At 41.9% G+C, this 22,542-nt stretch overlaps 1 protein-coding gene across 1 annotated transcript in view; it reads left to right on the top strand.

The window, feature by feature from the left end:
- Window positions 1-22,542, top strand: part of MAPK8IP3 (mitogen-activated protein kinase 8 interacting protein 3) — a 3,746,918-nt gene that overhangs the window by 3,275,239 nt on the left and 449,137 nt on the right. The window contains exon 20 of the mRNA XM_044088957.1: window positions 5,060-5,245. Within this exon, the coding sequence (XP_043944892.1) occupies window positions 5,060-5,245 (186 nt within the window). The remainder of the gene's footprint in view (window positions 1-5,059; window positions 5,246-22,542) is intronic.

Genomic DNA, 22,542 nt, shown 5'->3' on the forward strand with positions numbered 1-22,542 from the left:
ATCCCTGATTGGTGGAATACATTTACTTCTCTTCTGCCTGGTGTACAGTGAGTAATCATTTTTCACAAAAAACTCCACTGTCTCAACCTTTTAGTACTGTGCCCTCCCACTGTGTTGTCAGAAACAAATCTTTCTGCTAGTAGGATTGCATCTGTACTACTAGAAGTTTTGGCTGCTTTCTCATGGCCATCTTGGCCACAACTCCTGCTGTGGAAGATAAACAGCACAAACACCCTGGCACATGGCAGTCCAATAGCAGGCAGAAGAAAAAACAAAATAACCTTAAAAATCTCCAAAACTCTTCATAGGTTCATAGGTTCATAGATTGGTACTAGGCTGTCGGCCCTAGGGCCTATACAAGCCTAGCCATAACAATTCCCTGGATATTTCTTCCCACAATATTTACTTCCCTTTAATATAAAACAAATAAACATGGTTTACCACTTTCGTCAGTACAGTGACATATTCAGAACCACAAAACAAAGTAAAAACTAATTTAAATACTTTTCAAGTAAATGAACCCCACCCCCAATGATGAAGCAATCAGTGTGTAATAGACCAACCTCTAATAAAAGATTCATACATAACTGAATGTTGGTTAATAACAGCATTGTAGAAAAAACATTAAAAACTTAATACCTGTAAAATAATAACTGTATGCAAGTTTGTTAAAAAATCTCAAACCATATTGTGCCTTCTTTTAAGTTCACTGGTGATGGAAACACTTTTGTTTAAGTCTGAGGAATTGGTGGTATTTAATCTAATTTGCCACACCATTTCCCTGTGCATCAATACATTTTTCCAATCACCACAAAAAGTGCCATTGTGAACCTGCTCCAACACTAGAAACTTGAACTTATCAAAACCAACACAAACCATAGAATGGTGTGCCTGTGCACATTTATTGTCAAGTTTCTGGATGCTGTATATGTGTTGGTAAATTCTACAATTTAACCCATTATTCGTCTTGCCAGCGTAAAAAGCCTGGCAGGACTGACAGCAAGGTACACCATCACCCTCTCAGAGAAACAATTAAATTTCCTCCTGGGTGGAATAATGGGATCCAGTACTTTTAAAAATTCAAACAAATCGGAGTTAAGCTGATCAAAAAGAAAAAACTCCTCCCAATGCCACCCTGATGCCCCTATAAGCTATGTTAATCTCGTTAAGAGACACAGGGCAATATGTTTCCATGTCACATAAAAGGTTCAACATGTGTCCGTTGTAGTCAGTGTTGTACATGATGACAAGGACCCCCCCCCCCCTTTATCCGGTTTCATACACCTAATTTCCCTGTCGTTCACTGTTGAATTCAGAATGTATCTTTCTTCAGCATTCAAGTTGTAAAACTGTTGGTTACCTTTGCTTGCCAATAAAGCACAAATCTCTTTTTCACATTTTTTTTTTACTTTTGACTTATTTTTTTCTTTTTGATCACTGGAGGTCATGTCTTGCACAAAAGCTGGAACTTGAACTGCTTTTTGCTGAACAGCTGCAGGATTCTTCCCAGCCAGCGCTTCATCTTCACCTTTAGTGGTAGATTTTCTAGCAGGTTCTCTAAATGTCTTCTTTTCTGTCACTTACTAGCTGGTAACTGAAATTTACCCATATGACAAATTCACAGGTTCTGTTTTCTGAGTTTCTCTTTTTATACTGGGACATCTTTAAAGTGGATCTACACTTGAAGGAACAGGTGAGTGAACATCAGACTTTTTGTTTTTAAGAGAGGCATGAACTTAAAAAACGAATTTGAGAAGATGACAACACAGAAAATAAAGTTATGATATGTAGAGTAGGAACATGAAAATGTGGAATGTATTACTACTGTAAATATATTTTGGAGGGTGAAACCATTCCAGTGACATACAAAGGTAGGAATTTGAGTATACAGATTGGAGCAAACTGTAGTACTGTGGGTGTGATATGCATTGCTATATGTCTGGTCTGTTTAGGATTTTATTTGAACGTCCTTAAAAAAAGAGGATATATGAACATGTATATGACATAAGTAAATGTAATGTCAATAATGTACTGTGTAAACATACCCTTGTATGTAAGTAACAAGAAAAGATCAAATTCAAGTTTTCAGTTATTGATAAAATTTTCAAGGACCCGGGGAGTGTAAGAAATTCATTTGATGTACAGAGAACTAGTTTGGCAACTTAGGTTTAATGCAACAATAAAACCAGGTTGGAACAACCACATTTCAATAGCTAGCATTCTTAAGTTATGTTCAGCTAAATTGTAATTATTTATTTTTTCACTTCTTTTTAATATGTTAATGTTTTAAATATTTTAGACATTTTTGACATTTAGTGGAATTTATTTCTAGTGGTTTTGTGAGGGTCAGCTATTTAAGTTGTATTTGATTTTTGTTAAATTAGTATAAATATAGCTGTGTTTGAGTTTTGTTAAATTAGTATAAATATATATGTTCTGTGCTATTTAGGAAACTGTTATTAATGTACTTTGAAGTACACAATTATTTTAACTTTTTACTTATGAGAACTGATTATTAAATTTACTGCTTTATTTAATATGTACCCTCAAAACTGAGAAGGTTGTTTACAAGACGTGATCTATTTTGACAGTAGGGATTGGATGGGATTTTATTTTATAAAATTCATGATGAAAGAATTTTTTATTCATGCTCTGATGAAGTCCCTTGATTATTGGAATGAAAGCAATTAGCACAAATTTTGTTTTTATTAAGTTTATAAAGTTTATTAACTGCTGTTTACATCCCCATCAATTGTCCAATTCTTTTACCACCTAAGCATTCTGTGTTTCTTTACAGCCTACTGAAACATCTGCTGTTATGGTTTGTTAGTCACACAGCTATACTTTCTCCTTTAGATACTAGCTGTGACTCCATAAGTACCCCAAAGTGTCTTTTTTATTTATAGAGTTGTAAAACTCACTCGCATCTGGTCATGTTTGCAGTGAGACACTAGTTAAGAATTAACTAGAGAAAAGGAAGGAGTCCAACTAGGCATTCTTTGACTTGGAGAAAGCATACAAAAGCGTCATAAGAAAGCTGATTTGGGCTGTCCCGTGATGGTTTGAAGTCCTAGTAATATTGGGAGAATTAGTACAGCCTATGTATAAGGACCCAGTGACACAAATATGAAGAGTGTTTTGACTCTCAGAGGAGTTCTCAGTGGGAGTGGTTGTGCATCAGAGTTCAGCTCCGAGCCCAGTGCTGTTCTTACTAGTGATGTACTACACTGACAAACAGGTTGAGGTAAAAGATCAACAAAGCTGTTGTATGCAGCTGATGTGGCATTACAGGCAGAGTCTGAAGAACTTCAGCGAATGATTGGGAAATAGAATGCAAAACAAAAGTCACATGGGATGAAAATGAATACAGATAAGACAGTTGCAACTGTAGGAGAAAGGAGGAATAAGAAGAAGCAAAAATTATATTTAATGGAAGATAGTGGAACAGGTTAATAACTTCAAGTCTCTGAGGGTAGTGATTCAGGAGAAGTTTGAATGATGATGTCAAAGCTAGAATTAGAGGGGTTGTAAATAAGTGACACAGAGCTTCAGTGGTATTGTGTGACAGAAAGATATCAAAGAAACTGAAAAGTAAGGTGTACAAAACAGTGGTGCAACCAGTACTATTGAATGGTACAGAAACCTGGGCAGTGAAGGCAGACCACCTGAGGAAGCTAGAAGTGATGGAGAGGAATTGCTGTAATGGGTGATAGGTTGCACACTGTTGGACAGATTAAGAGATGAGTGACATCAGACCAGAAGACCAAGTAGCTCCAATTAGACAGGAGAGCAGAAAGAACATATTATGGTGATCTAGTATATGTGCAACAAAACAGAAGACAATCTGGTAAATAAAATTTACAACAGACAGAAAGAATGCAAAAGGAAAGAGAGAGCTGGATTGTGTGAGAGAAGACCTGTGTCAGTCCGGCATGACTGTCAAAGAAGGTAAAGAGAGAGTGGCATTGAATCGAAAGAGAGATGGCAACATTTGATGCAACATTCTGTCCCATGTCAAAAGTCTGAAATAGGGGGTTCATGATGAAGATGTCTGATCATGTGCTAGTGCTTAAAAAACTAACATGTAACTCAAAGTTCACAGATATATCAGTATGGCTGACATTTTTTTACCTTTTATATGATAACTTGCAGATGGTTGGTCCATGGCACATTTTCATGTATGACCCAGGCACAATGCAATTACATTAATATAAATAAGTTCATAGGAACAGCAAATGTAATTCAAAAGCAAGTATATGATATATAGATGTAGCACATGTAGTTGGGGCAGCCATGGTGGTGCAGCGGTTAGCGTTGCCGCCTCACAGAAGAGGTTCTCCGGTTTGATTCTCGGCTGGGGTGCCTTCTGTGCGGAGTCTGCATGATCTCCCTGTGGTCGTGTGGGTTTCCTCCGGGTGCTCCAGTTTCCTCCCACATCCCAAAGACATGCTGTAGGTGGATTGGACACTCTAAATTGGCCCTAGGTGTGAGTGTGTGCATGTGTGTGCCTTCTGTGGAAGGTCGGGTGCCGGGCTGGCAACTCGACACTGTAAAACTCCACTGCCAATCATGAGCGGACAGGTGATCCACTGTGGCGACCCCTAACTGGGAAAAAGCCGAAAGAAGAAGATGTAGCACATGCAGTTCCAAATAGTAATGTTATTTAAAAAGAAATGCAGAGTAGAAAGAACAAAAGCCACAATTACCATAAAATGCATGAGCACTTTGGTTAGTAGCTAACATATCTGGTAAATATTCCTGCATGAATGAGTAGAAAAACTTAAGTTATGCAATATGAGATTTGATTTGTAAGTTAGTATGTACAGTATATGATGAATTCTTCAGCTAAAGCTAGCAATGAGAAGAGTTATGCTTGAGAGCTTTTAACCTTTAGGACTTAATTATTCATAGCAACATTTCCATTTTGGTACATATTCCCAATATTTGCATAAATAGAGGTTTGAGTCATGTGTTGCTTGTGAACTTAACTTGTCTCATTCAGTATTACAGCACAATAGTTAGCTGCTTGTTGTAAAGGTTTTGCTCATACTTTTCCTAGCTGCCAGTGATGATGATTACTCTGCTGGAGAAATCTTTCTGGAAGGGGATCTGAACCCAGAAGATCCAGCTACATCAGATGGTGTCCTGGCTGGAATCACATTGGTAGGGTGTGCAACAAGATGCAATGTCCCCCGCAGTAACTGCTCTTCTCGTGGAGACACACCTGTTTTGGACAAAGGACAAAGTAAGTGACAAATTAGTAATGCAGAATGAAAAAAAAAACACTAATACTGATAACTTTATAGCTGTTGTTAGATGCATGTTTTTCCCTTCTCTGCCTAGATGCTCTTCAGCTAACCATACTTCCTTCCATGTCCCCAAAACATGCAAGATTGAGTGGATGCAGTAAGCTTTACACACCCCCATATTTTGACTAAAAACAGACAATTCACTTACCCAGACAGATAAGTCAAAATTATAATTAAGTCTATTAGATCAAAAAGCCAATGCCGTAGACTCCACGCGTCTTGTTAAATGGTGCAGAAATACAGAAGTACATTACCTGACCATCTTCCTTATTGTTACACTACTATTAAATGGAATTCATCATGCATATTAAAAGAAGCAGCTGTAGTATCAGAGCATTGTTAAACTGAATAACTCTTGAGTAGTTGTAGCACTAATGTCGAGTGTCATACTTTACAGATGTAACTAAAGTACTACTGTCTTTTTTTCCCTAGTAGAAAGATGGTTTTGCTGTTTGTTTATTTGTTATTTATTTTTGTTTGTTTAAGATTGCCCAGGAAATTCTGACCACAAGTAAGCTGTTTTCAACAGAAGCCAGTACAGGTATTATATGCACCACATCACGTAGGGTTACAGACAACAAAACGCAGTCACAAAATTATTTACAAGATTTACAGATGTTCTTCGTGTTTCATTGTTGCAGTCATCACACTTGGGTTATCCTGCAAGGAGTAGCCCTCAGTTGGCCCGAATACCAGAGACTTAGTATTTCTACATCAGTTGCTGTCGCATCAGGACTGATATCAGGTCGTCAGTGGTATAAAAACAGGCAGCCGAAGCTATTACATCAGTCTGTCTTGCCGAGGAGCCTGAAACAGAAGCAGTTCGCATGAGTGACGGTCAGCTGCTACCTGAGTTTTCATTTCCAAAGTTGAAGTTAAAGTCTTCTAAAGCTAAGTACCCCATTGGGGATCCTTTTTTCTTGCTGTAACCGATGTCAGAAAAAGTTAACAATTGTCTCGCCTGTGGAAAGCAAATATCACACCGAGATTTCCATTCTTACTGCGTCACCTGTTTAGGCCCAGACCATGATATACCTCGCTGCCGGTTTTGTGCTTTGTTCAATGCCCGAACTATTCATCGTTGGGCCCTTATTGTAGCTAAATACTTTCGTTCTCGATCTCTGTATTCCAAAATGGCTTCGGTAAGCTAACCGATTACCGATCTTCCAAAAAATGTAAGGATAAAGACAGAGACAGACCGCACAGGTCCAAAACTGCTGACGACGCTTCCATTAAGCTAGTTGCCAGTTCGCCAGTACTCAGTGAGGCACTTTTGCAGCCCCTGATGCCTGCTTTGATGGATTTGCAGGCCGCTACTGAGACCCGTTCGGAGTCCGGTATGCTGCGAGACTCTTTTTTGACTACAGAACCTGCGGATGTCTCTACCTTGGATGGGTCCGGAGCTGCTGTGCAGGCACCGGCTTCTGAGGAAGCTCTTCCCACTACTGATATCCATCACAAACCGACGACTTCTTTTGTATCTTCAGTTCTTTCTAAAACTGTCGAGTTTCTAAGGCCCAGAGTACAAACTACGCCTAAAAAACCGATGACCCTAACTCAAGAGCCTGCTTCCTTGCCACAATCACAGATGCTTAAAATGGAGGAAGACCTTATCATGCTGATTAAGGGAAGCCAACCTTCCCCTGCTAAAAGAAAAAATTTGTCCCCAGTAGCTTTATCTGACAAAGATTCCGACGACTCTTAGGTTTCTGATTATGAAGACATGCCCTTATCTGCCTATGAGGATTCAGATGCAGAGGAATCCATTCCTTCTGCCTCCTCTCCAGGGGATTTTTCCTTTGGTGAAACCCTACATCATTTGAGAGAGTATTTCCATTTGGAATGCCAGGATTATCCTCAGTCCAAAAAGAGACTCAGGGAATTTTTAGATTTACCACAGCACAGACCCTTAGCTATCCCTCCTGTTCTAGATGTTGTGGATGATGTCTTTATGGAATCCAGTCTAACTCCTGATACTTTATCCCCTGCTCCCAGGAAACTTGACAGGTACTACAGAGTCCCTGACTCACACAAATGTCTTTTCAAAAATCCTACTGCTGACCTAGAGGTCATCTCCCAAGGACCTAAAAGAATAAAAGTAACTACAGCTAAGAATCCCACCCCTTTGGACAGGGATTCCCGAGCTTTAGACAGATGGGGTAAAAAAGTATACACATCTGCAACTCTTGCCATTAGAGCATTAAATTGTCAGTTCCACATGCTGAAATACCAGTAACATACTATGGAACTTATTAAGCAAAAATTATCTGCCTTCCCTGAATGTGCAGAAAATAAAGAATTACAGGAGCTTATGTATTCTGCAAGCCAAGTCAGCAAGCATACCCTGCAGTGTGGGTTTGATGCCCTAGAAGCATCTTGCAGGGCAGCAGTCACAGGTTCTGTACTTAGAAGGCATGCCTGGCTTAAGGAGCAGACCTTGCCAGACCATGTCAAATCAAAATTATTGGATGCACCTCTGAACAATGACAATCTGTTTGGCAGCAAAGCAGAAGAGGTTTTAAAAAAGATGGAAGAAAAAGCGAAGTGTGTGCAGATAGTCAAAGATTTTTTGCAAGTGCAGCCTCCAAGATTCAGTAGGCATTGCCCCTCAAAACATTGGTCCTTTCCAGCCCCCTCAAGGCCACCTCAAACTAGACCGAGGGGAAACAGACCCCCCCCAGACTACAGTCACAGGGTATGCAGAGATCTAAGGAATGGAGTACCTCCACTTCTAAAACAGGGAGTGCTAAGCCATCTCCTTATGGAAAGAATTCACAATGACTTCTCAAATCCTCCCCTCATCTTTGCCCAATTGCTCGTGCCCCTAGGCGAAAAACTTCCCCACCATGCAAAAAACTGGACCTCCATCACCAACAATCGATGGGTCCTCAACATAGTATCCCAGGGGTACAAATTTTATTTCCACATGCTGCCAACCCCAAAAGGGTTCCCAGACCTTCCTCCAAACCAGTGGGCAGAGGCATAAAACCAAGTTCAGTCCCTGCTCTCCATAAGGGCAATTCAATCTGTTCCTGCAGAACAGATAGGCCAAGGTTTTTATTCCAGACTTTTCCTGGTACCCAGAAAAGAGGGCACCTGGCACCCAATCTTAGTTCTATCCATTCTAAATACCTTCCTGCTGGTACCAAAATAAAAAATGCTCACCCTACAGCAGCTTCTCCCTATGCTGTCCAAAGATGCCTGATTAGCCACCCTAGACCTAAAGTAGGCCTATCGGCACATCCCAGTCAGGGACTCCTGAAGGAAATATCTATATTTCAGGGCAGGATCTATGCATTCAGTTCTCTGCATTTCCCTTTGGCTTATCCACTGCTCTCAGAGTTTTCACAAAATGCCTGACTCCAGCCATTGCCTATTGCAGACAGAGAAATATTCAAATTTACCCCTACTTGGACGATTGCCTGATTCAGGCAGACAGTCAGGAAAAGCTGTTGCAGCACCTGACATTTGTAAAGGACCTTCTAACCTCCCTGGGGTACACTATCAACGAAAAGAAATCCAAACTAGTCCCCAGTCAAAAAAATTGTATTCCTGGGAGCAAGCTTGGACACAGCATCCCAGATGACATTCCTTACTCCAGAAAAACAAGCCTATCTGACAGGCTACTTCTCTCAACTGGCCACCAGAACCCAGTTATCCGCAAGGAAAATCCTGCAAGCTCTAGGGTTCATGGCCTCCTGCATTCTACTAATTCCGTATGCCAGACTGCATATGAGGAAACTTCACTGGTACTTAAAATGTCTTTGGTGCCAACATTCTCAGGACCTGGAAACTATCATACCTATGATACCTTGTCTAAGGAAAGAGTTCCTTTGGTGGACAGCAGCATGCAACCACAACAAGGGACTTCCCTTTACACAACCCTATGCCGCCCAGACCCTGACCACAGATGCAGCAGACTATGCCTGGGGTGCACAGCAGATGCATTCAGGGCCACTGGAGCCCAAATCATATTCATCTGCACATCAACCAAAAAGAGATGCTAGCTGTTCAGCACGCTCTGACAGCTTTCAGATCCCTACTCTCTCCAGGGCCTTTACTAATCAAAACCGACAACACCACAGTGATGTGGTACATCAACAAACAAGGAGAAACTCATTCTTACCCACTCTGCAGGCTAGCCATGACCCTTTAGAACATGGCCTCAGTCATGCATATTCACCTGCAAGCTCAATTCCTGCCAGGCAACCAAAACTCTCTGGCAGACAGCTTAAGCAGAAATCTCCTAGACCCACACAAGTGGCAATTAAACCACAACACCTTCAGCCTTCTGACCCAGAAATGGGGTACCTCGAAGGTGGACCTATTTGCCTCCCCCTACATCCACCAGCTTAGCCAATTCTGCACCAGGGAACCTCACAGCAAGGCCTGGAAAGTGGATACCCTATCCTTCCAGTGGGCAAACTTCTCAATCTATGCATTTCCCCCTCTACCTCTTCTTACAAGAGTATTACTCAAGATAAGGGAGGAAAGACCAAGGGCAATCCTGACTGCCCCAGACTGGCCACACCAATACTGGTACCCATTACTGTCACCGTTGCCTCTATGGCACCTCCCCCAGATCCCAACTCTCCTGACTCAGCAGGAGGGCCAGTTCTTGCATCTGCAATTGCAGAGCCGGAATCTTGCAGCCTGGCTTATTCCTTGACTTCTCCTCCAGTGGCCAGCCTAAGCAAGCAGGTACTGGATGTTATACGTGAAGCCAGATGATCCGGTACTAGAAAATCCTATGCTGACAAGTGGAAAAGGTATTGTTCCTGGATCCACACTAAACGACCGGATCCAGCACAGCCCTCCTTACCTCTCATCCTGGATTACCTAGCAGACCTACTCCACAGGGGCCTATCCTTCTCTTCCATTAAGACCCATGCCTCTGCCATTTCTGCTCATTACAGCACTGAGCCACCTCTCTTCTCACATCCTCTCATCAAGCTATTCCTGAGAGGGGCTAACAACTTAAAGCCACCAAGAAGAGCCCCTACCTCTGCTTGGGACCTTAACTTTGTGTTGGAAAAGATCACGCTACCCCCTTTTGAGCCTGCAGCATCAGCAGAGTTAAAATTCCCCTCTTGGAAAACAGCCTTGCTTCTGGCCATCACTTCAGCTAGAAGAGTGTCTGAGCTACAAGCACTTATAGCTGTGGAACTCTTCATCATTTTTCATGCTGACAGGGTCTTACTTAGGACTGACCCAACTTTCATGCCTAAAGTGGTGTCCAGTTTGGCTCTCAACCAATCTATCCATTTGCCCACCTTTTTCTCTAATCCTCAAAAATAAGGGGGAAAGGATCCTGCACTCTTTAGATGTGCACAGACAGCTCAGATTCTACCTTGATAGGACTAAGCCCTTTAGGTAATCTGACCAGTTGCTAGTCAGTTTTTCACCAGGGGCAGAGGGCAAGGCCATATCAAAACAAACCGTCTCCAAATGGATAGCACACTATGTCCATTTCTGTTACAAACACCATGGGAAACCACCCCCTCAGGGGGTCGGAACACATTCCACTAGGGCAACTTCAAACTCTACAGCCTTTCTCAGAGGAGTCCCTACCAGGGACATTCTGGAAGCTGCAACTTGGAGTTCTGTTCCTACCTTCACCAAGCGTTACCACCTGCCTATCTTTTCCAAATCCAGGGCAGGCTTTGCAGCCGCAGTCCTGCATGGCATACTAGCCGGCCCCTACTCTTCTTGACTGCCTCCACCCATTCTTCAGCTTTGGGAATCAAGCCAAGTGTGATGACTGCAACAGTGAAACACGAAGAACATAGTACAGTTGTCTACACTTACCATAAATGTAGATGTTCGAGTGTATTCACTGTTACAGTCCTGGTTTACCACCCTCCAGCCCTCTTGTCTCTCTCTTCCTCTCTCTCTCTCTCTCTCTTACTCACTCCTTACAGGGCTATTGGTATGTACTTTTTACTGGTGGTGTTTTCCACCATAACTTAGCTCCCTGTTTGGTTGCTCCTGACATTTGGAGCAAGAAAAATTGATGTAATGGCGTCGGCTGCCTGATTTTGTACCACTGGCGACTTGACATCAGTCCTGATGTGACAGCAACCAATGCAGAAATACGAAGCCTTTGGTATTCAATCCCTGGCAGGATAACCCAAGTGTGATGATTGCAACAGTGAATACACTCGAACATCTACATTTATGGTAAGTGTAGACAACTGTACTTATTTTGTTCATTATAGCTTACACTAAGAAAAAGAGAGAGAGAGACCATTGGCCCAGGTATTTGTCAGTCCTGAGAAGGATGCAGAGTATGATTATTTGTAAGAGTCTGTAGAGATTTTCATGTTACCATTCCAAAGCAAGATTATTAGTCATTAATACTGTCATTAATTTATATGTTCTGTTGCATTGCAGTGTTACTGTTTAGTTGAACAGCCACCAAATTAATTTTCCTTGCCCTGCTCATATACACAATTTATTGTCATTTAACACTTGTTTTTATTTAAACAAGAAACATCTTTATTAAATTATCACTTATGACATAGATAATCATAGGTTTCTATACATGAAAACAAACCAAATTGACATAATATTAGTTGTAAGCATTATACATCACAAACCATATTAACATAAATTTAATTGCAAATATCAAACATTATTTATAATGTACCCCATCATTGTCAGTCAAACATTACATAGCTCATGCAAATTCTGCCTTCTTTTAAACCTCATTCCTCCCCTATATGTATTGTTCCAATATTTCCCATTTTTACTATGAAAGTTTCTCCTACCCTTTCCTAAACATCCCAATTCCAGTTGTTTTATCTATCTTACTATATTCACTACTTCTAGTACATTTGGTTTGGACTTTGATTTCCATTTTCTAGTAATTGTTTTTTTTAGCTGCCACCATAATTAGACTCAGTAAGGCCATACTATGTCTAGGCAATTCCGATTCTGTAATATATCTCAGAAAAATTATTTCTCTAGATATACCAGTTTGCTCACCTGGCCGCAGTGGTGCAGCGGTTAGCGTTGTTGCCACAAAGCAAGAGGCTCTCCGGTTCTATTCTCAGCTGGAGCACCTTTTGTGCAGAGTCTGCATGTCTTCCATGTGGTTGAGTGACGTTTAAAGACATACAGGTAGGTCCGTGCTTGAATGGGTATGCCTTCTTTGAAGGTTGGGCGCAGGACTGGCAACTCAGCACTATAAAATCCACTGCCAATCATAAGTGGACTGTGTTCTGCTGTGGAAATCCCTAACTGGGAAAAACTGAAAGACAAGACCAATTTGCTCACCCAGCATCTCTGATAGAGTAGTTTGCTGGGAATCTTTAAAGTCTGCCAACTCATTACACTCCCAGAAAATATGTTCCCAATTATCTCTATTTTCCCCATCACACCTCTAAAATGTGCTATATACCTGAAGAAAAATTCTGTGGAGTCTACTTGGGTTATAAAAATACCTATATAAATATTTCCAAGCAAAAATCCTAAATCTACTAAATTTTGTTGAATAGTTGGGAGACATACATATATCCACCCATTCTTTCTTTGCGAATTGCTTTTCCGGCCTCTCTTCCCAATCCTTTCTAAACTCTTCTGAGTGACTCTTATAGTTATCATGCAGTATTTTCTTTGCTTTATTCCTTTTTTAACAGCAGCTTCTGTTCTAGATTCTACTAAAAACTATACCAGTTCTGGTCTTTCATTTAGGACCCCCTCTATTTCTGGTATCAATCCTTGGGAGGAAAGGCAATCTCTAACCTGTAGTCCAAATAAATTCCTGGTGTCTTCGCATTTTATTACCTTTCCCTCTCTAGTTATTTGCTCTGAATACCTTGGTTTCTTTGCCAGTTTTCTCCAATAAATTCTAGCCCCCTCTTGCCTATTGTTTGTATCCCTGATTGCAATCATCCCTATTGGCAGAATCTCCTTTCTCCATTCCTGTGTTGGCTTATTTCTTAGAATACTTTTTGCAACTTTATGAATATAATATTCTGTATGATTATTGTTATTCTCCTTAATGATCTGTGTAATGCCCGTGCCCTGGTCCAGCAATCAAGGAGCCTCAGTCCTCACCACTAGCACCAGTGAGGGGCATCTCATATAGGAGGAAAGGATAACAAATACACACAGTAAAGTGTAATTTCCCTTAAGAGCACACAGAGATCACAGTCAGTCTGGGTCTGGTCACTCCCTTGCTCTCCAGGTCCCCAATAAGACTCCCCACTGGCACAGCTATAGAGTCCAGATATCAGCCAGCTGGGCAGCTAAAACCTCCAGCACCATCTCTGTACAACCAGTGCTTCATGTCCCTGCCCAAGTAGCTGACACACACACACACTTTGAGATAAGAGTTTGTACAACCACACATACACTCCTGGGGAAGGTTGGCACAGGTTCTCCAGCTGTGCCCCTATTACCCAAACTATATGTTAGTACCACCTGCCAACACCCAGCTAATATTTATCAGCTACTCAAAGGCCCTTAAAAGGGTGTCCAATTATTATTACTGTGCAATATTATTATCCAGTTGGTAGTATAACTAAACAGTCAAGGCTTATTAGAGTGACTTGGTACAGTCATCATCATCTTCTTTCGGCTGTTCCCGTTAGGGGTCGCCACAGCGGATCACCTGTTTCCATTTCTTCCTGTCCTCTGCATCTTGCTCTGTCATACCAACCTCTCTCACCACATCCATAAACCTTATCTTAGGCCTTCCTCTTTTCCTGTTACCTGGTAGCTTCATCCTTAGCATCTTTTTCCCAATATACTCAGCATCCCTCCTCAGCACATGTCCAAACCAACGTAATCTTGCCTCTCTGGCTTTGTCTCCAACCCTTCCAACCTGGGCTGACCCTCTAATGTACTTATTCCTAATCCTGTCCACACTCGTCACACCCAGTGCAAATCTTAACATCTTTAACTCTGCCACATCCAGCTCAAACTCCTGCCTTTTTGTCAGTGCCACTGTCTCCAACCCATATAACATAGCTGGTCTCACTACCCTCTTGTAAACCTTCCCTTTCACTCTTACAGGTACTCGTCTGTCACAAATGACTCCTGACACTCTTCTCCACCCACTCCATCCTGCCTGTACTCTCTTCTTCACCTCCCTTCCACACTCACCGTTACTCTGAACTACTGACCCCAAGTATTTAAACTCATCCATCTTCGCAACCTCTACTCCTTGCATCCTCACCATTCTTCTATCCTCCCTCCCATTCACACACATATATTCTGTCTTAGTCCTGTGCTGACCTTCATTCCTCTTCTCTCTAGAGCATATCTCCATCTCTCCAGGGTCTCTTCCACCTGTTCCCTACTCTCACTGCAGATCACAATGTCATCTGGAAACATCATAGTCCATGAGGACTCCTGTCTGATCTCGTCTGTCAACCTGTCCATCACCATTGCAAATAAGAAAGGGCTCAGAGCTGATCCTTGATGTAACCCCACCTCCACCTTAAACGCATCTGTCACTCCCACCGCAGACCTCACCGCTGTCACACTACCCTCGTACATATCCTGTACTACTCTTACATACTTCTCTGACACTCCTGACCTCCTAATACAATACCACAGCTCCTCTCTAGGCACCCTGTCATATGCTTTCTCTAAGTCTACAAAACCACAATGCAACTCCTTCTGACATGCTCTGTACTTCTCCATCAACACTCTCAGAGCAAACATCGCATCTGTAGTGCTCTTTCCCGGCATGAAACCATACTGCTGATCACTAATCATCACGTCCCTTCTTAACCTAGCTTCCACTACTTTTTCTCATAACTTCATGCTGTGACTGATCAATTTAATCTTTCTGTAGTTACTACAGCTCTGCACATCACCCTTATTCTTAAAAATTGGTACCAAAACACTTTCCATTCCTCAGGCATCGTCTCACTTTCTAAGATTTCATTAAACAGTCTGGTTAAAAACTCCACTGCCATTTCACCTAAATACCTCCATGCTTCCACAGGCATGTCATTTGGGCCAACAGCTTTTCCAGTCTTCATTCTATTCATAGCTATCCTTACTTCCTCCTTGCTAGTCCATTGTACTTCATGATTCACTATCCCTACATCATCCAACCTTCTCTCCCTCTCATTCTCTTCATTCATCAACCCCTCAAAGTACTCTTTCCATCTCCTCAACACACTCTCCTCGCTTGTGAGTATGTTTCCCTCATTATCCTTTATCACCTTTACCTGCTGCACATCTTTCCTAGCTCGGTCCCTCTGTCTAGCCAATCGGTAGAGGTTTTTTTCTCCCTCCTTAGTGTCCAATCTTTCATACAACTCTTCATATGCCTTATCCTTAGCCTTCGCCACCTCTCTCTTTGCCATGCACCTCATCTCCTTATACTCCTGTCTACTCTCTTCATCTCTCTGACAATCCCACTTCTTTTTTGCCAACCTCTTTGCCTGTATACTGTTCTGTACTTCCTCATTCCACCACCATGTCTCCTTGTCATCCTTCCTCTGTCCGACTGTGATACCAAGCAACTTTCTATCCGTCTCCCTTACTAGCCCTGCTGTAGTTAACCAGCTGTTTGGTAACTCTTCACTGCCACCCAGTGCCTGTCTTAACTCATCCCTAAACTCCACCTCACAATTACCCTTTTTCAATTTCCACCATTTGATCCTTGGTGCTGCCCTCACACTCCTCCTCCTCTTCTTGATCACCAAAGTCATCCTAAAACCACCATCCTATGCTGCCTAACTATACTTTCTCCAGTCACCACTTTACAGTCTCCAATCTCCTTCAAACTGGCCCTCCTACATAAGATATAATCCACCTGTGTGCATCTTCCTCCACTCTTGTATGTCACCCTATGCTCCTCCCTCTTGTTAAAATACGTATTCACTGCAGCCATGTCCATCCTTTTCGCAAAATCCACTATCATCTGACCTTCTGCATTCCTTTGTTTAACACCATACCTACCCATCATTTCCTCATCCCCTCTGTTCCCTTCACCAGCATGCCCTTTGAAATCTGCTCCAATCACCACTCTCTCACCCTTGGGTACAGTCATCACCACTTCATCCAATTCACTCCAAAATTTTTCTTTCTCATCCATTGCACACCCAACTTGTGGAGCATATGCACTAACAACATTCATCCTTACACCATCAATTTCCAGCTTCATAACCATCCCTCTATCCGACACTCTTTTCACCTCCAAAACACTCTTCACATACTGTTCCTTCAGAATTACTCCTATGCCATTTCTCCTCCCATCCACACCATGATAAAACAGTTTGAACCCACCTCCGATACACCTAGCCTTACTCCCCTTCCATCTGATCTCTTGCACACACAATATACCAACCTTCCTTCTGTCCATCATATCAGCTAGCTCTCTCCCTATACCAGTCATACTGCCAACATTCAAAGTTCCGACCCTCACTACCACAGTACTAGCCTTTCTCCTCTCTTCCTGCCTTCGGCCATGCCTTCTGCCTCTTCTCCTCCTTCGGCCAACAGTAGCCCAATTTCCACCAGCACCCTGTTGTCTAACAGTACTGGTGGTGGTCGTTGTTAACCTGGGCCTCGACCGATACGGTATGGAAATATTTACTGGTGACTGCATGAAATGATATGGCGAAGTTTTATGCCGGATGCCCTTTCTGATGCAACCCTCCCCATTTATCCGGGCTTGGGACCGGCACAAAGAAATGCACTGACTTGTGCATCCCCAGTGGCTGGGTTGACTTGTACAGTAATCACTATAAATATGCAATGTACTCTAGAGCTTAAATTATCTCTACACAAAGCAGCCACAGTTGAAAGGTTTTAAACTATTTAATAATAAATAATAAAAACACAAGATAATACATCTTACTACATGGTGCTAGTCAAGAGTTCAGAGATCACAGATAAATCATCATCATCTTCTTTTGGCTGTTCCTGTTAGGGGTCACCAGAGCGGATCAATTGTTTCCATTTCTTCCTGTCCTCTGCATCATGCTCTTTCACACCAACCGCCTGCATGTCCTCTCTCACCACATCCATAAACCTTATCTTAGGCCTTCCTCTTTTCCTCTTACCTGGCAGCTCCATCCTTAGCATCCTTTTCCCAATATACCCAGCATCCCTCCTCAGCACATGTCCAAACCAGCGCAATCTCGCCTCTCTTGCTTTTTCTCCAAACTGTCTAACCTGAGCTGACCCTCTAATATACTGATTCCTAATCCTGTCCATCCTAGTCACACCCAGTGCAAATCTTAACATCTTTAACTCTGCCACATCCAGCTCTGACTCCTGCCTTTTTGTCAATGCCACCGTCTCCAACCCATATAACATAGCTGGTCTCACTACCCTCTTGTAGACCTTCCCTTTCACTCTTACTGGCATCCATCTGTCACAAATCATTCCTGACACTCTTCTCCACCCATTTCACCCTGATTGTACTCTCTTCTTCACCTCTCTTCCACACTCACCATTACTCTGAACTGTTGATCCCAAGTACTTAAACTCATCCACCTTTACCAACTCTACTCCCTGCATCCTCACCATTCCTCTACCCTCCCTCTCATTTACACACATATATTCTGTTTTAGCCCTGCTGACCTTCATTCCTCTCCTCTCTAAAGCATATCTCCACCTCTCCAGGGTCTCCTCAACCTGGTCCCTACTCTCACTACATATCACAATGTCATCTGCAAACATCATAGTCCACGGGGCCTCCTGTCTGATCTCATCTGTTAGCCTGTCCATCACCACTGCAAATAAGAAAGGACTCGGAGCTGATCCTTGATGTAATCCCACCTCCACCTTAAACGTATCTGTCACTCCCACCGCAGTCCTCACCAATGTCACACTACCCTCATACATATCCTGTACCATTCTTACATACTTCTCTGCCATTCCCGACTTCCTCATACAATACCACAACTCCTCTCTAGGCACCCTGTCATATACTTTCTCTAAGTCCACAAAGACACAATGCAACTCCTTCTGACCTTCTCTGTATTTCTCCAACAACACTCTCAGAGCAAACATTGCATCTGTAGTGCTCTTTCCTGGCATGAAATCATACTGCTGATCACTAATCATCACCCCCCCTTCTTAACCTAGCTTCCACTACTCTTTCCCATAACTTCAAGCTGTGGCTGATCAATTTTATCCCTCTGTAGTTACTGCAGCTCTGCACATCACCCTTATTCTTAAAGATAGGTACCAAAACACTTTTTGTCCCCTCCTCAGGCATCCCCTGACTTTCCAAAATTTCATTAAACAATCTGGTTAAAATCTCCACTGCCATTTCTCCTAAGCACCTCCATGCTTCCACTGGTATGTCATCTGGGCCAACAGCCTTTCCATTCTTCATCCTCTTCATAGCTGTCCTTACTTCCTCCTTGCTATTCTGTTTCACTTCCTGATTCACTATCCCTACATCATCCAACCTTCTCTCTCTCTCTCTCATTCTCTTCATTCATCAGCCCCACAAAGTACTCTTTCCATCTACTCAACACACTCTCCCCGCTTGTGAGTACGTTTCCCCTCACTATCCTTTATCACCCTTACCTGCTGCACATCTTTCCCAGCTCTGTCCCTCTGTCTAGCCAATTGGTACAGGCCCTTTTTTCCCTCTTTAGTGTCCAATCTCTCATACAACTCTCCATATGCCTTATCCTTAGCCGCCTCTCTCTTTGCCATGCACCTCATCTCCTTATACTCATGCCTACTTTCTTCATCTCTTTGACAATCCCACTTCTTTTTCACCAGCCTCTTCCTCTGTATACTCTCCTGTACTTCCTCATTCCACCACCAGGTCTCCTTGTCCTCCTTCCTCTGTCCAGATGTCACACCAAGCACCTTTCTATCAGTCTCCCTTACTAGCTCTGCTGTAGTTACCCAGCTATTCGGTAACTCTTCACTGCCTCCCAGTGCCTGTCTTAACTCTTCCATGAACTCCACCTCACAGTCACCCTTTTTTAACTTCCACCATTTAATTCTTGGCACTGCTTTCACACTCCTCCTCCTCTTCTTGATCACCAACGTCATCCTACAGACCACCATTCTATGCTGCTTAACTACATTTTCCCCTGTCACCACTTTACAGTCTCCAATCTCCTTCAGACTGGCCCTGTGTGCATCTTCCTCCACTCTTGTACGTCACCCTATGCTCCTCCCTTTTCTTAAAATACGTATAGACCACAGCCATGTCCATCCTTTCCGCAAAATCCACAATCATCTGACCTTCTGCATTCCTCTCCTTAACACCATATCTACCCATCACTTCCTCATCCCCTCTGTTCACTTCACCAACATGCCCATTGAAGTCCGCTCCAATCACTAGTCTCTCACCCTTGGGTACATCACCACCATTTCATCCAACTCACTCCAAAATTTTTCTTTCTTATCCATCGCACACCCAACTTGTGGAGCATATGCACTAACAACATTCATCATTACACCATCAATTTCAAGCTTCATAAACATCACTCTATCAGGCACTCTCTTCACCTCCAAAGCACTCTTGGCATACTGTTCCTTTAGGATAACCCCTACCCCATTTCTCCTGCCATCCACACCATGATAGAGCAATTTGAACCCGCCTCCTATACACCTGGCCTTACTTCCCTTCCATCTGGTCTTTTGCATGCACAATATATCAACCTTCCTTCTCTCCATCTTATCAGCTAACTCTCTCCCTATATCAGTCATACTGCCAACATTCAAAGTTCCTACCCTCACTACTACACTCCTAACCTTCCTCCTCTCTTCCTGCCTTCGGGCATGCCTTCCCCCTCCTCTTCTCCTTCGGCCAACAGTAGCCCAATTTTCGCCAACACCCTGTTGGCTAATAGTACTGGTGGCGGTCGTTGTTAACCCGGGCCTTGACCAATCTGGTATGGAAATATGAATACTTAAAATAATTCAGTAGTACAGTTCTGACATCACAGAAAAACACTTAGTCTAATCTTTCTAGTTTCTAGCTATTTCTAAAAGAAAACACAAGTCTAAGATACTTACATATGAGCAAGACAGTGCTGTGAGTTGGATGGTCAAGACAAAAATGCTTAATCCTCTCTGGTTCTCTCTGTTTAAATTTAAATTGTAGTTCTGATTCACATTACATCATTCTTCACACTTCCTTGGGTTCTCATGTTAACAGAAACTGCATTTACATTCTTAACATCTCATTTTGTTATCTTGCAGCTGGTCAGGAAGCAGAGCAGTAAAATACATTTGCATGTTTAAATCTGGCAATTTAACTCTTCGTTAAAACAATAGAAATAATTTCTTCATCTAGACCCTTCGGCACCACTGTCTACATCAAAGGGTCATCACGTGCTTTACTTTGGTCAGTAGAGTGCACTGTTGTCATATTTTTCCCAGTAACACTATTTCTTTACATTTATGACAACAAGCCTGTAGTTTACATTCATATTTTCAAATGATAGAATTATCTGCAAAATCTGGCTAGACTGGCAGCCTTCGCAATCTGCATCCAAAAATACTACTCTCTCCTTGTTTCTTGAGCTTCCCCCTATTAAATCATCACCCCTTTCCACTTTGAATTATAGGTTTCCACTTGTAATATATACAGGAGCCGTAACTGTGTAACTCTGAAATGCCCCTTCAAATTGGGTAATCCCAATCTGCCCTGTTTTATTGGAATGCTCAGTTTATCGCACTTGACTCTTGCTGTCATACCCTTCCAGATAAAATCCTTCAGCTCTTTATTAATTGCTATCCACAACTTCTCCTGTGGTTGATAAAAATATGCCTGACCTGTGTATAAGACTAAAGGGACTAAAAATATTTTAACAGCTTGTATCTTACTATCCATATACATATAACAGAGCTTCCAGTTTCTCAGTCTTTGTGTTATCTTTTTAGTCTCTTCCCACATATCCTTAGCAGCTGCCACACCAGAATCATTTTTAATGCATACTCCTAAGTATATAATTTTATTATGTCCCCATAAATATGGATATTGCTGAACCTATTCATGTGTGGGTACATAATTTACCACTATTGCCTTTGTTTTGCTTCATTAATTTTATATCCTGAAAAGATTTAAAACTGTTTCAGTATGTTCCACAACACTAAAATGTGCTTTTCTGGTTTTATCAGGTATAAAATAATATCTAGTACAGTTAGTTTAGAGTTTGATTTTCATTTTCTATTAATTGTTATTTTGGTAGACGCCATACAGAGCAAACAGAGGCAACTTTTCTTAACTACCATACCAATTATTTCCTTGAATTTCTGAGTCCCTTATTTTATTTGACATTGTTTCTAAATATAGTGTAAATAACAAAGGGGAAAGAGGACACCCCTGCCTGCTTCCCCTGCCGAGGCAGAAATTATCAGAGAGGAATCCACCCACTTTAACTTTAGCTTCTGATCCCTCATATATCATCCTAATCAACCTTATAATTTTATTGTGGAATGCAAATGCTTCCATTGCTTTCCTCATAAGGTCCCAGCATACTCTGTCAAATCCTTTCTTTGCATCAAGACCCACCAACAATAGTGTACTTTCTGACATTCTGCTTACCTCTGGATCATCACTGTTCTTTTAATGCTGTCAAGTGTTTGTCTCCCCTCCACAAAGCCACATCGATCCATATCTTTCAATTTTAACATCACTTTTGCCATTCTTTTAACCACTGTAAACACTTTATAGTCATGGTTTAGTATTGAAATGGGCCTGTAAGAAGCTGGATCTGATGGGTCTTGACCCTATCTAGGTATTACAGCTACTACTGCTTTCATCCAGGATGTTGGTACTTCTCCTTCTCTTAAAATACTTTTAAACAAAACCTTCTGGATCTTTATCTTTTTTTCCCTCGTAGCTTGCAAACTTACACAAGAATACCATCTATTCCTGGGGGGTTTCCCGTGGATTGGTTATATATATCACCATTTTTTTCTCATCTCCTCCTATCCTGTTAGTAATTGAGCCTCATCTACCTCTAACCTTGGCATATTTAATTTTTCCATAAACATTTCCATTTGTACCTTTTCTTGATTTCCTTCTTTCTCTGCTTCATAAAGACTTTCATAGAATTTCTAAAATATTTCTAATACCTCTACAGGATCTCTTGGTATCTTCTTTCTTATAGGCTCCCTAAGCCCTCTCTACTTTCTTTTGCTTGCATCATTGTGCTAAAAGTTTTTATACTCTAAAGTTATTATCAAAAACAGTTGCATAACAAGTTTTCTAAACTCATGCATGTTATCAAGGTAATCCCTTATTTTCTGTTTACCATCCTGTCACTCAAGATTCCTT

Source organism: Protopterus annectens, chromosome 12.part0 (genome assembly GCF_019279795.1).
Source record: "Protopterus annectens isolate FY-2018-M chromosome 12.part0, PAN1.0, whole genome shotgun sequence".
In the NCBI taxonomy this organism is placed as follows: domain Eukaryota; kingdom Metazoa; phylum Chordata; order Ceratodontiformes; family Protopteridae; genus Protopterus; species Protopterus annectens.